Here is a 16,845-nt window from a genome sequence, read left to right as displayed (position 1 = left end):
CCTCTATATAAAGAGAAGGCCCCATTCATTAGAGGGGGTTCCGCGACGAAAGAAAGAGAGAATTCATGTACTAAAGCAATAGAATCATCCGAGTTCATTCATATTTTCTAAGGTTGTCTTCATTATTCATTGTGTAAACACCGTAAAAGGGTTCGACCTCGGTTTCGATACCCGAGGCCAGTTATCATTAATATTTGGTCAGATTTGCACCTTTTATTTACTTATTCGTTTATCTTGTAATCTCATCTTGAATTGAATTGAGCCACGTATCTTTGACATCACGCATAAATTTAATTGTTCTCCATTTTAGGATTAAACAAACATAACTCTTCATACATTATCTTTCATTAAAACAAATTATGATGAGTACAATAAAATTGATTCAATCTAAAAATGAACTTGTTCGTTGAAAAAGACAAACGGAAAGTAAGATGGTAATCGGCTATTATCACTCAAAAGTACTTGACTTTGTAAAAGAAGTTTCTACCGTCACTAAATACTAGTTAAACTTTTCCTTTATTTTTTGCTCTTAGGGAGCCAAAAACATAATCAGACGTAATACGAGGAGGAGTGAGATCATTGTCTGCTCTTTATCGAATCTTCAAATATGCACTCATGTGTTTCGGTATTCATTATATTTCAACTATTCGGGCCAATACATACTTGTGTGGAGAGTTTATCGGAAACAACATCTCTATCTTAATGAGATAGGGGTAAGGTCAGCACACACTCTCTACCTCCATAAACCCTACATGTAGCATTACATTGGACATATTGTTTTTGTTGTTATTCAAGCCAATACATATGCATAAGTATGGCTAGATAGATTTATAAATTAAACTAGATTCATGTTCTTTTAGTACAACATGTTGTTGTCGTTAGTATTTCGTCTATCACTTATTCATTTCTACCTCGTGGATTAACATTTAAGAAATAAACGGATTGACTTCCACTATCGCCATATGAACTATAAGAACAATCAAAAGCTTGAAAATAAATTTGTAAATTCATAAATTTCTCAATTCCTTTAGTTGGTGTAAAGTACCAGTCTAATTTGTTACCACTGATTTTCTAAAATTGGTGTGTGCGCGCTGGCCTCCTTGCATTTGTATTTGACGAGGTAACTATATTAAACTAATTTTCTCCTGATAATTAGAGCAAAAAGCACAAGAAGATGGTCGAGAAAGCCATGTCAAACCTACTAAACCACTACCTAATCATTCTAGATTAATGTAAATAACAATATTCAATGACAGTGGTTGCGGAGAAAAAGACCGTTGCAATTAGTTAACATTAACGTAATACGAACCAATACACCACCATTTGACTCCTTCCTGAATTGTTCAAAGAGTTAATAACTATAAGCCCGTTTACGAATTCGGCAGAACTCAGTAATTTTAATTCAAACTTTGTGTTTGTGCTATATAAATAATTTATTCAGAATTCAGTATGCTATCTTTTCTAAAATCCAAGACTCATAAACTCAAAATTCTAACCTCAAAATTCAACCAAAACTAGCTCAACATTTGTACTCAAGATCATGAACAACTCAGTTAGGATAGAAGCTCAATCAAGATCATTAAATCAGTGAATAAACCTAAGCAACTTTTACTCTTTTCTCAGCTGCTCACAGTTCTAAAAAGTTGATAATTATATTTAGGAACTATTTTAAAAATTAAAGTGAAGAAAATATTGTGTGATCTTTAATTATATAACTAATAATTAATCATTTAATAATTAAATTAGAGGAAGAGTTGTAACCAAAGCTCGCAAATTATCAATTTAACCTTGCCGCCATACAAAGGACCATTTCTCAATTTGTATGTGTATATGTCTCATTCTTGCACAGTTCTCCGCATTATTCCAATTTTATCGGATGTTCCAGAACAGACAATAGAAAGAACCAAGTTTGTATTTTAGTATATGTGACTTAGTAGTTATTACTTTACTTTTACTACTATAAACCCATGCTTCGTCGTCGATCCTCTTTAAAAAACCCATGCTTCGTCGTCAGTCTCTTTTTAAATATATATATATATATATATATATATATATATATATATATATACATATATATAAGGTGGGCCCCATACTAAAACACCAAGTAATATCTTTTTAAAAAAGGAAAAAAACGTGAACCCCACCATCTCCAAATACCAAGCAATATTAAAAAAAAAAAAAAAGTGAACCCCACCATCTCCAAACTCATGTAAAAAAAAAAAAAAATGGATCCCATATTAAAAAAATCAAGCAATATTAAAAAAAAAAAAAAAAAAAAAGCAATGTCGAAAAAAAAACGTGCACCCCATATTAAAAAATCACACAATATTCATGTAATTCCCAAAGTATCCCCATTAAGTCAATAATGGTGGATTCATTGCCACATACGTATCAATCCATTAGTGGGAGCAAATGAAATTATTGTATAGCAGAAAATATGGACTCCATATTATTGCTTTTCTTCAAAAGGTTAAGTAGCCAAACCATACAATTTTCTTTCTTTTCTTATATTAGCTTGAGATCTAATCTAGATATTTAACTGTTGTATTTGCTATTCCGCCATGTCATTTATTTGTTATGTTTATGTTTACTATATAAATAAATATACTTAAAATATTTATATTTTAAAATAAGATAGAATTTAATTACTTTTTCATTTTTATTCTTACTCTAATAAATGTGAAAAGAGATTAATGTCATAAAATAAAAAATAATATTAAATGGAGATCAAATAATTAATAAGGTAAATTAGTCAAATTATAATTCTAATTGACGTTTCCTTAAAAAAATCGTGCAAAAGACAACATGACAAGTAAAATGAGCTAAACCAAGAATATTTACCAAAATTTAAAAAATTGTAGTTCTTCGTTTATTGTAAAATGAGCTAAACCAAGAATATTTACCAAAAATTAAAAAATAGTAATTGTTCGTTTAAATAGAAAATCAAATTTCTACTTTGTTTCGTTTTAAACATGTAAAATTAATTTAATAATTTGAATTAGAATTAGAATTATCCAAATCAAAATTTGATAAAAAATAATAAGTATTGTTTAGGTCCAATCTACATACATTAACAATAGAATATTTTATAACTTTAAATTAATCGAATTAAAATTCAAAGTATCAATTGATGCTTAAATATTGTTATTATTTTATCTCAAAGAGAGGAAAATAGTTTTCTTTTAAACAAGTCTTCTCTTTTAAAAAGTATTAATAAATTTTTGCCCTCCTTTAATATCAATTAAAAGTATTAAGTCTTCTCTTTTAATATATATATGCATAAAAACAGTCTGTGAGAAACTTATGTATGTTTATTAACAATATAAAATATATATATTATCACTACTCAAACACATTTGTCACATAGATACATTATAATCAAAGTGTTGGGGCGTCTTTATCTGCCGGTCTAGTTTGAGCACGGGCATACGCCGTCTAGTTTTCGTATCTATGTGACTTAGTAGTTATTTTCCTATGTGTCTTTTAATGAGTCCGTGTCTTTTTAACTATATGATAGACTTTGTGAAGTCAAAACCGAAAAAAGAAAGAAAAAGCATTAACGTTGCGGAGTTCCAGTTTTTTTAAATTCTCTTGACCTCCTGGGATTTGTTCAGATGAAACGTATGTCTTACGAAATGCTCAAAAATCTTTTGAGACGTGGGCCGCAGAAACTAATAATTGAAAGGACAACGTGGTTAAATTTACCTCATGATAAATCTGTACCGTTGATCTTCCTTGTCCTTCAAAAAATCAACTGATCCAACGCTTCAGAAACAAAAGAAGACCCTATCCTTTGAAAATTATTAAAGTCAATCATCCATTTGACCGAAGCTTCGTTCGTAGACCTCAAGCACCAGAAAGGAACCTTCAAACTATACAGCAAACAAAATTATCTTTGGACAATTTCCTCATCTTCATCAGTATATATATATATATATATTTCCACTTCCCCATCCACTCTTCATCAAACACTTACAAAGCTTCATTGAAAAATTCATCCTCCTTTCACTTTCTTTTTTTCTTAACAGAAAAATATTGTTAAGATTGGATTTAAACCTTAATCTGGCATCTTAGACCAACTCGGCCATCTCAACATATTCATCCTTCTTCACTTTTTCTCAATTTGGATTTGTAATGGAATTTTTTAATGAATATTTTGCATTGGAGGAAATTAGAAATCATCTCCTCGGGGATTTTTCCCCGAAAACTTTGAAATTTGGGGCGGAACTAGCTAGTACTAGTGAGTGTAGTAATAATAATACTGTGACGGGTAGCTTGAATTCTTTTGATTTTTTCTCCGATTTTGAAGCTGATTTCTTTCAATTTGGAACCGAATTTTCAAATTCGAGCTCTCAATCAGCAAAGTCAGTCAAACTAGAATCGGAGCCGTCGATTTCAAGCTCCGATTACGAGGAAAATAAAAGCAATTGCTTTCAATTTGAATCGAAACCTCAATTAATCATCGACCTCTCATCACCGAAATCGAGTAAAGTTATTGATCGGAAACCTTCACTAAAAATTGATTTACCTCCAGTGAAGAAATTCGAGTGGATCGATTTAGGCAATTCGACTCATCAATCGAATAATCCAATTGTTTCGATTGAAGAGAGGAAGCAACATTACAGAGGAGTGAGACGGCGACCATGGGGAAAGTATGCGGCGGAGATCCGAGATCCAAAACGACGTGGTTCTAGGGTTTGGTTAGGAACATTTGAAACCGCAGTTGAAGCAGCTAAGGCTTACGATAAAGCCGCATTTACGATGCGTGGAAGTAAAGCAATCCTAAATTTTCCATTGGAGGTGCAGGGGAAGAGTTACCTGAGCGCCGCCGTGGATGGCGGCGTGAAGCGGCGGAGAGAATCGGAGGAAATAGGTGAAGAGAAGAGAGTGAAGAAAGTAAGGGAAGAGGAAGAGCTATGGCCTTTAACGCCGTCAAGTTGGAATTGTAACGGAATATTTAACCTCCCGCCATTATCACCTTTATCTCCTCACCTGAGCTGTTCGCAGCTTATCCAAATCTGAAGTGACAATAAGCAATACTTCTAATTTTATAATGTAACAAAATATATAATGATTATGAATTACTAGTTGATTCGTATAGAGAATGTTTTCAATTGCTGTCCAAATTAAGCCGCAATTTACAGAGATATGCCTGCTGCTTTAAATTTGTTAGGCTTTCTTAAATTGCTTGCTTACGCATGAGGACCAACTTTTTGCTTATAAGTTCTTGAATCAATAAAAAATACTGTAAGTAGTAAAGTTTAATTGAATGTACTAATAATTAGTTTAGTTTGTTGAACAATATTGTTCAGAACATTGTAAACAATATTGATTAAGGAAAACAATTACTTACCGTAAGTCCATGCACTAAGGTTAAAACTTTATTTGCAGTGGCTGTTTTCTCCCAATCCTTACTGTTTATTGCTGCCTCTGCAATTACCTATTAAAACGTGTTCCCAATCCTTACCGTTTATTGCTGCCTCTGCAATAACCTATTAAAACGTGTTCCAGTAAACTGTGTGTTAGTTTTTATTTTTATTTTTCCCCAACCGGTGTTCGTTTTGAAGCCCCAACCAATTCAAATTTGCACCCTGTAAGGTCAATTGAAGGGGGACTGCTTCCTACTAAAAACTCCAAGCTTTATTTTAGGTTGCATTACCTTCTAGCTAGTCGATAAAAATTCCTAGTTTAGGCTGGAATTTTCTTTCTTTCGAAGTAAAAAAACCACAGGATTTCTTTTAAAATCCCTGATAAGTTTATGTGATGTCCTTGACGGAAGATTATGAGGGCGGGTCAACTAGCATTGGCAGGCTTGTGGGCCGGAAAGCTTTAGAAGTTGAGGTGTAGATGACACCTTAGGCGACTCCCACATTGGCATGAGTGATAAAAGTCATGAAGAGCTTTATAATTACATAACTTAAGTTCACAAGATATGCCCGCTATTCACCTAGTGTCATAGTGTTCATTTCACCTTTTAATGAGAGTCTTCTTTAATTTCTTTTAATTTTCATCTTTCTATTTTTAGCTGGAGAAATTGAACCTGGTAAACGGAAAAAGAAATAGTATTCCATCTGACCTCCAAATCTGCACGTGAATGGCACTTTTCTTGGTCGTTTTGAGGTGTTAGAAATTCTTTTTCTTATCAAATACTACTGATTTGGCATTAATTAAACAGTTCCAACAGAGAAGAAATAACAACGTGGACGTCAAAAGTTACTTGAGGAAACTGCATCAAAGTCCAAAGAAAAATTCAAAGTCAATCTGTCTAAAACATTACCACTATTAAATATACATGTCAACGTGGATTCTTGGCACTACAGAAGAGCAAGTGAAATAGATCGTTTGACTGCAAATGATACTAGTAAAATGTATTCAAAATACCTCGTCAAATCTAAAAACCTCTAACAAATCAAACCCTAATAAAAACTGAAGAATTTTGAAATTTATTCCCATCATTTTCTTAACACACGTGATATAGATTAAAGTGGTATGAAATTTAAGAAAGAATAGAAGACTTTTAAAACTTATAATCTAAAATTTTCATTTCGTCGCTAGCTTTCTACTCGACACTTGTTGACTTGACATCTGCTTAAGAAACTATTTATTAGGGATTTATTTTACAAATAACCTTTGTAATTATGCATGTGTTGGAAATCTAAGTTTGACTGCGATTAACTGCGATTACCTTATATGTTTATTTAACCTTAATGCTAAAGGTAGTATTGAAAGAAAATAAGATATATATGTTCAAATGGACAAGTAGAAAAGGAAAATCAATTTTTTTAATAAGGGTCAAGTAAAATGAAACGATGAGAGTATGTCTAGTATATTTGAGAGACTAAACTTTTGAAAATTTACAACCTTAAATATGTCATAACATTTAGGAGATAAAATAAAAAGTGTAAAATTAAATTATTTTATATTAAAACGTGTGTATTTTTTTGAATAGAACTAAAAAAAAGTATGATATAAATTAAAACAGAGCGACTCAAAATGACTTTTAAAAAGTTAAGGTATTTTAAATATTGTTTCCCCAAATAAAATCGTCAGACGAACGCCTCTGAAATTATTTTAATACTTAAATTACGTTAACGCCAAGAAAGAACGGATGTCTTCATTCTGAATGAAAATTAAGGCATAGGACATATCCATCCGTTTCCTATCTACGCCCTTATGTCTACCATCTGCATGTTGTCTGTTGACTATTTTTGTGCTTCGCTGATTACGTTGAATGAAAGACAAGTGGGTTCAACATGCACGTATTGTTTAATTGTTGTGGGGTCAAGATTTTTCCTTAATATATGTCATGTCGTTTGACTTAGACAAATTATAAGCAGTCTCTCTGCTTCTGGTTTTTGGCCGGATACTGGGCGAAAAAACAATAGGAAAGAATGACTTGTCTCCTAAAAATAAAATAATTATCCGCTCATATTTTTTTTACTTTCATGTCCTTGAAACTATTTATTTGAAATGTCTCAAAAAATATTATATTAAGATGGGATATAAATATACTGAGATGTTATGATGTTTATTTATTCAAAAGATATACTTTTCTACAAAAACTTCTATGATACCATCATTATATATAATATATATATATAAAAAATATTATATCAACATGGGATATAAATATACTGAGATGATATGATGTTCATTTATTCAAAAGATACACTTTTCTATGAAAAACCTCTATATATATATATATATATATATATATATATATATATATATATGTGTGTGTGTGTGTGTGTGTGTGATGGTATCGTATTAGATTTTGAAAAAAAAAAAATACTTAGCGCGCGTCATATGTATATTTACTTTATCAACTATCTCTGAAAAAATACTGGTTATAACATATGTCATTGATTTATTAATTTTGTGTTTTTACCTGCTTAAGGCAATAACCATTGCTTAATAATGACTAGCACTTTCAAATTTCTTGCCCAATTATTGGAAATCCCTAATAAAGAAATGAAATATGAATATTCTCTCCGCCACAAATTATGTGTTGTGTTTCTCACTTACACCCTTTAAAAAGTAGTATTAATTTGGAGGGATTTCAACTGTTTTACCCTAATTGAGGTGTTTGTGATCTTCAAAAACAATTATTATTAAGGGTAAAATGAGAAAAGAATAATAATTTTTTTATTATAGAATTTTTTTTAGAAACAAAAGAAGACCCAATCCTTTGAAAATTATTAAAGTCAATCATCTATTTGACCGAAGCTTCGTTCGTACCTCAAGCACCAGAAAGGAACCTTCAAAATATAACAAACAAAATTATCTTTAGACAATTTCCTTATCTTCATCAGTATATATATATATTTCCACTTCCCTATCCACTCTTCATCAAACACTTACAAAGCTTCATTGAAAAATTCATTCTGCTTCACTTTTTTTTAAGCAGAAAAATATTGTTAAGATTGAATTTGAACCTTAATCTGGCATCTTAGACCAACTCGGCCATCTCAACATATTCATCCTCGTTTTCACTCTCTCTATCTTTTTTTTTTCTCAATTTTTTTGGATTTGTAATGGAATGTTTTAATGAATATTTTGCATTGGAGGAAATTAGAAATCATCTCCTCGGGGATTTTTCCCCGAAAACTTTGAAATTTGGGGCGGAACTAACTATTACTATTGAGTGTAGTAATAATACTGTGACTGATGGCTTGAATTCTTTTGATTTTTTCTCCGATTTTGAAGCTGATTTCTTTCAATTTGGAACCGAATTTTCAAATTCGAGCTCTCAATCAGCAAATTCAGTCAAACTCGAATCGGAGCCGTCGATTTCAAGCTCCGATTACGAGGAAAATAAAAGCAAATGCTTTCAGTTTGAATCGAAACCTCAATTAATCATTGATCTCACTTCGCCGAAATCGAGTAAAGTTATAGATAGGAAACCTTCACTGAAAATTGATTTGCCTCAGGTGAAGAAATTCGAGTGGATCGATTTCGGCAATTCGACTCATCAATCGAATAATCCAATTGTTTCAATTGAAGAGAAGAAGCAACATTACAGAGGAGTGAGACGGCGACCATGGGGAAAGTATGCGGCGGAGATCAGAGATCCAAAACGACGTGGTTCTAGGGTTTGGTTAGGAACATTTGAAACCGCAATTGAAGCAGCAAAGGCTTACGATAAAGCCGCATTTACGATGCGGGGAAGTAAAGCAATATTGAATTTTCCATTGGAGGTGCAGGGAAAGAATTACCTGAGCGCTGCCGTGGATGGCGGCGTGAAGCGGCGGAGAGAATCGGAGGAAATAGGAAGGGAAGAGAAGAGAGTGAAGAAAGTAACGGAAGAGGAGTCATGGCCGTTAACGCCGTCAAGTTGGAATTTTGTTCAGAATTGTAACGGAATGTTTAACCTCCCGCCATTATCACCGTTATCTAGTCTTCACCTGAGCTGTTCGCACCTTATTCAAATCTGAACTCTGAAGTGACTTTATAAGCAAATACTTCTAACTTTATAATGTAACAAATTATATGATCAGTTGATTCTAAAACTCAAATTAGTTTATATTTGTATGTAAACTAATTTTTATATAGAAGTGCCAATGGCCAACCGGTTAACCGGTAATTTTTTTTTTTTTTTTTTTTTAAATTACTGGAAAATATAGACGTATTGGGACGTTGCCCAACGGTCCAAACTGATGAAACGGCCATTGGCAACGGCCAAAAATCACATTTTTGGCCCCCTCCACCCCCAACTCCCAAACTTTTATTTTTGACACTTTAACCCCTTTCCCACTCCTATATAAATCCCTCTCCATTTCATTTTCGTTCACACCAATTTTCTCTTCCCAAATCTCAAATTCTCTCAATTATTAGCTACTTTAAAATTACAAGTTCTCTCAAATTCTCAATTATTAGCTATTTTATATTTTGCGATTATACAAAAACAAAGTGTTGGTGGAGTTGGTGGATTTGCAAGTCTAACCGCCTTCAATTCAATATTTGTTTTGGCGGAATTTATTTCGGCAATTTGGTACTTTCGTTCCAACTCTATTTTTAATTTTCGCAATTAAATTTTTCGCAATTTATTTTCTTACGATTTATTTGCTTGAGATTTAATTATGTCTAAGAGAGTTAGAAGAGGCGGTAGTAGTGGGGGGAGGAGAAATATGGAGGAAATATTTGTGCCGGAAACGGAAGCGTATATGATAGGTCAAGTTGACATTACTCAAAATAATCCAATTTTAGATCATGAAGCATTAGAACACCGATTTGGCCCAACCTATAATGAAGTTGTTGATGATGATGACATTGATGACGAAACGCAATCACCGGAAAATCCGATAGGAGAAACACAACAAGCATAACAACCACATCAATCACAAACACAACAAAAATTCAACGTCAACCTCTAAAGTTTGGAATTTTATGACTAGAGATAGGGAGAAAGAAATAGTCACATGTAATTTATGTAAAAGAATATTTCAATTCAAGTGTAGGAACAATAAGGATGGGGGAACGGGTTCACTAAGGACTCATTTATTGAGTATACATAAGGACGTTTGGGTAGAGGGAACGGGTTCCGCAGGGGGTATTCAACGAACAATAGACCCACATACCGAAAAAACTTTTAGTTACAACAAAAAGAAAGACCATGTAGAGATAGCTAAAATGGTAGCTTATGATTGTTTACCATTTTCCTTTCCTTCGGGGCCGGGTTTTGTTACTTATATTCAACGTAGTTATAATCTGATGTTTGAGGGTATTCCTAGAAGTACTTGTAGAGCGGATATTATTGATTTATATAAAAAAATATAGATTTTATTTGCGCCATGCACTTAATTCTTTAAATTGTAATGTTTCCCTTACCGCCGATATTGGTCTTAGTCTTAATAAGTTAGAATTTTTTGCTATTACATGTCATTGGATAGATGATAATTGGGTCATGCAAAAAAGAATTATAGCTTATTTATATGATGAAGGGAAGGGTCGTCATGACGGTAAAATTTTAGCGAACGAAACTATTATGATTTTTTTTTCAAATTTACAAAGAAACACTTTGTATCACTTTAGATAGTGCTACTAACAACACAAGGGCGGTTGGCCTTATAGAAAGGAAATTAAAACCTCCACTAGTGAATATTTTTCATTTAAGATGTAGTTGTCACATTTTAAACTTGATTGTTAAAGATGGTCTTTCCTTATTTGATGATCCTATTCAAAAGATTAGAGGTGCGGTTGCTTTTCTTTTTTTTGTAATTCAAGTAAGGCTAAAATTAGAGATTTTAAAAATCAATGTAAGAGTCTTGGTCTTAGACCTAGAAAAATTCAAGTTGAAGTTGATACTAGGTGAAACTACACTTAGATTATGTTGCAACAAGCATATGAATATAGGATTGCCATACAAAATACTCACAACAATCACTAAAGAGGTTATGGAGTGATTACTTGATAGCGATTGTGAAGATGTTTTGGAATGTAAAGAACTTTTAGAACATTTTTATAATGCTACTCTTTCTTTTTCTAGACAATTTTATCCCGCGGTTACCGAAATTTTAGCATACTTGGCCGAGATAGCTAGAGTTTTATTTAAGTATAAGGCAAAACCAGGTTATCAAGTGGCTATTCATTCTATGAGGGAAAAATTTAAGAAGTATTATTTTTCCATACCAACTTTATTCATATTGGGTTCTATTTTAAATTCTTGTCTTAAAACTTCTTATACCATTCAGTTGGTTAGACAAATTTATGAATATTTAGAAATTACCACCGAGGAACCATCACAATTTGAGGCCGAGAGATCCATAGAAATTGACCTTAAAAAAGTTTTTGAATATTTTTCTAAGTTGGAAGAAAGTGCTACTTCCGTTGCTCCCCCAGCTAGTACTTCTACTTCTCAAAATAAAGGAAAAGGCATGTCGAGTTTTGGTGTTTTTCAGAAAATGTCTTCTTCTACTACTCAAACTACTGCAAACTTAGATGAACTTCACTTTTATTTGTCGCAAATGACCATTCTTAGGATGCAAATGACCCGTACTTGCAAGAATGGCTGGGATATACTTAATGTTCAAATATCAACCGGATTGTTTAGCCAAGAAGAAACAAATTGGAGACCATAGAATTATCCCGGATTTACTTGCAAGATTTCGGATGGCAACCAAAGGCCGGAAGCGAGGCATAAGAGGAAGAGATACTTTTAATGTTCAAAGATATCCCAATGGATGAGTGGCCTCGAAATGTAATTTTATTCATTTAGCCAAGGATTATTTTGCAAGTTAACAAAAAATTGGAGACCATTAATGAATAAAAATTATGGCCTTGAGCTTTCCGGATTTTATATTATAAGAAAATACTAGAATATACTTATAATATACATCTACTTAAATTAAAAAATAGAAAGTTATAACTATGTATATTTATAAATATACGAAATTTTATAATACGGATGAGTTATTAGTAAATATAAAATTTAAGTAATACATATAACTTAAACATATATACGAAATAGGAAGAGATACTATAATATTATATTAATTATAAAATGAAAGTTATATATTTAGAAAAAACAAAAACAATCTTGAATTTTATATCCCAATGGATGATATATATATATATATATATATATATATATATATATATATATATATATATATATATATATACACGATAGTGGTGCTTACAATGTAATTTTATTTTGAAAATTCTTTCTAATTGTACTATATATAGCAACATATACAAAATCATGCATTATTATAATTAAGTTAAAAAAAAAACATATGATGGAATTAAGTCAAATAAATGTTTTTCTCATTGTCATCCATTAATGAATAAAAATTATGGGAATATTAATTCTTTGATTCTTTTTTTCTTTTAAATTCTTTAATATCATATTCTTATATCTTATATTAAGTTCGTAAAAATAAAAACTATTGTTGTATATATATTTTTAAAAGCAAAACTAATAAAACATTTTTATTAAATTAAAAAAAATAGAAATTTTTTATATTACAATTATAGTATAAAAAAATTTACAAAGAAATCAAAATTAGAAAAATATATGTTATATCGTTAAATTTTATAAAAATATAATGTAATACATTTTTAAATGTAAATATAAAAATTTAAGTAATACATATAACTTAAAACATATATACCTACAATATACTTATTTTTTACCCTTCATATTGAAACATTTTCAAATTTATAATATATATATATACTTAAGTTATAAAAAGCTAATTTTACACTTAGTTGTAAAGGATATATTTTAACGAAAAAAAAAAAACAATCTTGAATTTTATTTTTCATACTCAAAATTTATTAGATAAAATGTTAGTAAATATATAAATATTCAACTATATATATATATATATATATATATATATATATATATATATATATATATATATATATATATAAAACTACACATAACTAGACAAAATATAGACCCGGACATGGCATGACTGCACACCCTAAATGGCAAAACAAGTCACCAAGTATTCGCATATGGTCTTGTTTTCCACAAGCCTTCAAAATTTCATACATTAAGGTTTGTCCCCATTTTGAAAATAACTTTTAAAAAAAATTCTCCAATCGTCTATTATATATAGCAACATATACAAAATGTATTCTATGATTCTCCACCATCACTAAAGTTATAATTAAAAAAACAAGTGTATCAAAGTATCAAAAATTAAAAACATATGATGGAATTAAGTCTTTATCAAGAAAGATGGAAAGAGTTGGACTTTTTTTCGTTGCCATCCCACCAAGCACAATCAAAATCAAGACGGGCCGTGTTTATCAAGATGTGTCAAAAATCAAGAAAATTAGTAAGAATATCGAGACGAAATGGAATATTAATTCTTTGATTCTAGATTTTTCCCAACAAGGGTGCAAATTTCTTTTAAATTTTTTAATATCTTATATGTATAAACCGATAAAAATTTCAGGGTATGATATCCATTTGAATTAACAAGTTCTACTATTGTACCAAGAGATTCAAACATAAAAACCATTGCTTGTATATATATATACCTTATTTTTTAAAAGAGTCAAAACTCAAAAAAATATTTTTGTTAAATTAATTAAAAAACTTTGTGGCCTTAATTAAAGTTATAATTTTAGGGTCTGTGTGATATTAACAATTATAGAAAGATAAAAAAAAAAGTGTGTAGGAAGTCCAAAGAAATCAAAATTAGAAAAATATATGTTATATCGTAAATCACCAAATTTTAAATCACTCAAAACGGAGGTTACAAATGAAAAAAATATAATGCAATACATTTTATAAATGTAAAGAAACAATATGAATGTTAGGAGAGGATTTTTGGTCTTTTTTTAGAAAGGAACCGAAAATTATAGAAAATAAGAGACAAAGGGGTATTTACACTTGAAGAAAGAAAAGGGATAAGAAGATTGAAGGAAAATAATAAAATAAACTAGAGTAAATTTTGCCCACCTTGTAAATATTTAATCCATTTGATAAATAAAAAGATAATTTTAACTACACCATAACATTTTAAACCCTTCATATTGATTAAAACATCTTATTATCAAATAATGGTCAATCAAAAATTCAAAAGCTAGTTTTAAAAGAATTGGGGTGTCACAATATACCAATAAATATGGATATTATGATAAAATGTATACTTCATTTATTAATTTAAAGAACCTAAAAATCAAAAGTGGACAAGTTATGTGTAGGAGAATTAAAATTGAAGTGAATACGTGTATACATGAGAAGAAAATAAATACTCAAGACTTATGACATATGTCCAAGTGGGATAAAAAGTAGTTGGTTAAAGTGTATAATTTATATAACTTTTGGTACAAATTTGCATTGCTATTGTTCGTCTTGTCTTCACGTTTAAAGTATTGACAAAGAAGAAAAATATGGATAAAAGTCACTCCCTCCGTTTACTTTTACTTGTCCACTTTAACATATCAAGAGAAAGAAATTTTGTTCTTATTATTAATTTTACCCTTCACATTAATTATTCATTTTCAAATCATTTTTGAAGGCTATTGAGACTTGCACCAATAAATATGAATATTATAGTAAAATATATACACCCTCCGTCCCATATTACTTGTCACTTTCCCTTTTGCACGCCCTTTAAGAAATCATAAATAAAAGATGTATTTTACTATCTTACCTATCTCTCTTTCCAATAAATACATTCTAATCAAAATTGACTATTTTCAAGAACATTTATTACTAAGGGTAAGATGAAAAGATTTAATTAATTTTATCTTGATTTTGTAAATGAACAAGTAATTTGGACATATATTTTTAGTAATGTGGCCAAGTAATATGGGACAGAGAGGATAAGATGGGAAAAATTTAATTAATTTTATCTTGGTTTTGTAAATGAACAAGTAATTTAGAAAAGTGCACGGAGAAAATAAATATGTGTCGGAGAATTAAAATTGAAGTGCAAACGTGTATACATGAGAAGAGAATAACTATTCAGTACTATGACATATGTCTACGTGGGATAAAAAAGTAGTTTAGTAATGTGGCCAAGTAATATAGAAGGAGGGGAGTACTTCATTTATTAATTCTTAAAGAACTTAAAAAGTCAAAAGTCAACAAGTATAAGTGCACAGAGGAAATAAATGTGTCGGAGAATTAAATTTAAAGTGTATACATGTATACATGAGAAGAGATAAATATTCAGTACTATGACATATGTCCACATGGGATAAAAAAAGTAGTTGGTTAAACTGTACAATTTATATAGCTTGTGGTACAAATTTGTATTGTTGTGTTAGTCCTCTCTTCACACTTATATTTAATTTAATTTATTTATTAATTCTTAAAGAACTTGAAAAGTCAAAAGTCAACAAGTATAAGTGCACAGAGGAAATAAATATGTCGGAGAATTAAATTTGAAGTGCATACGGTATACATGAGAAGACATAAATATTCAGTACTATGACATATGTCCAGGTGGGATAAAAAAGTAGTTGGTTAAAATGTACAATTTATATAGCTTGTGGTACAAATTTGTATTGACGTGTTAGTCCTCTCTTCACACTTATATTTCATGTATTAATTCTTAAAAAACTTGAAAAGTCAAAAGTCAACAAGTATAAGTGCACGGAGGAAATAAATGTGTCAAAGAATTAAGTTTGAAGTGCATATATGTATACATGAGAAGAGATAAATATTCAGTACTATGACATATGTCCATGTGGGATAAAAAGGTAGCTAGTTAAAATGTACAATTTATATAGCTTGTGGTACAAATTTGTATTGCTGTGTTAGTCCTCTCTTCGCACTTATACTCTTCACACTTATATTTCATTTATTTAATTCTTAAAAAACTTGAAAAGTCAACAAGTATAAGTGCACGGAGGAAATAAATGTGTCAGAGAATTAAATTTGAAGTGCATACGTGTATACATGAGAAGAGATAAATATTCAGTACTATGACATATGTCCATGTGGGATAAAAAAGTAGTTGATTAAAATGTACAATTTATATAGCTTGTGTGTTACACCTCGACAATTTCATGTTGTTGCATCGTGAATAGACTAACGTCAGCTTAAGGCGAACATGAAGCCTTCACGACTATAAGAGGGTGATTGGCAACCTTAAGCATATACGATAAGACTTTTAAGTTATATGACTTGGTGAAACTAGGTTCGTCAAAGGAAGCGGAGTATAAGTTATGTTTGGGAAGGATTTCATGGTTATCGAACTAATGAATATTTGGTAAGGTCTTGAGGAAGAGTTATAATGTTTGTTAGATCATTAAGGAAGTGTTAAACAGGTACCAAGAAAGTTCCATAAGGATTCGAGATCAAACGAAGCGACGAGAACAAATTCGAAAAAATTGTGGATTATACGGTCATATATACAGACCGTATATTTTATA

General features: G+C 30.6%; 2 protein-coding genes across 2 annotated transcripts; both read left to right on the top strand.

Annotated features, from left to right (window-relative positions):
- Nucleotides 1–3,992: 3,992 nt before the first annotated feature.
- Nucleotides 3,993–5,384, top strand: LOC132069421 (ethylene-responsive transcription factor 5-like). The gene has a single exon (XM_059462767.1). It carries the CDS (start codon nt 4,135–4,137, stop codon nt 5,020–5,022), a length of 888 nt encoding a protein of 295 aa, XP_059318750.1. The 5' UTR covers nt 3,993–4,134; the 3' UTR covers nt 5,023–5,384.
- Nucleotides 5,385–8,338: 2,954 nt separating this feature from the next.
- On the top strand, nt 8,339–9,583 carry LOC132030324 (ethylene-responsive transcription factor 5-like). Its single transcript, XM_059419905.1, has one exon. The coding sequence runs from the start codon at nt 8,535–8,537 to the stop codon at nt 9,432–9,434; it is 900 nt and encodes a 299-aa protein (XP_059275888.1). The 5' UTR covers nt 8,339–8,534; the 3' UTR covers nt 9,435–9,583.
- Nucleotides 9,584–16,845: the final 7,262 nt, after the last annotated feature.

Source organism: Lycium ferocissimum, chromosome 9, assembly GCF_029784015.1.
Source record: "Lycium ferocissimum isolate CSIRO_LF1 chromosome 9, AGI_CSIRO_Lferr_CH_V1, whole genome shotgun sequence".
Lineage (NCBI taxonomy): Eukaryota > Viridiplantae > Streptophyta > Magnoliopsida > Solanales > Solanaceae > Lycium > Lycium ferocissimum.
This window is presented reverse-complemented; position numbering and strand designations above follow the sequence as displayed.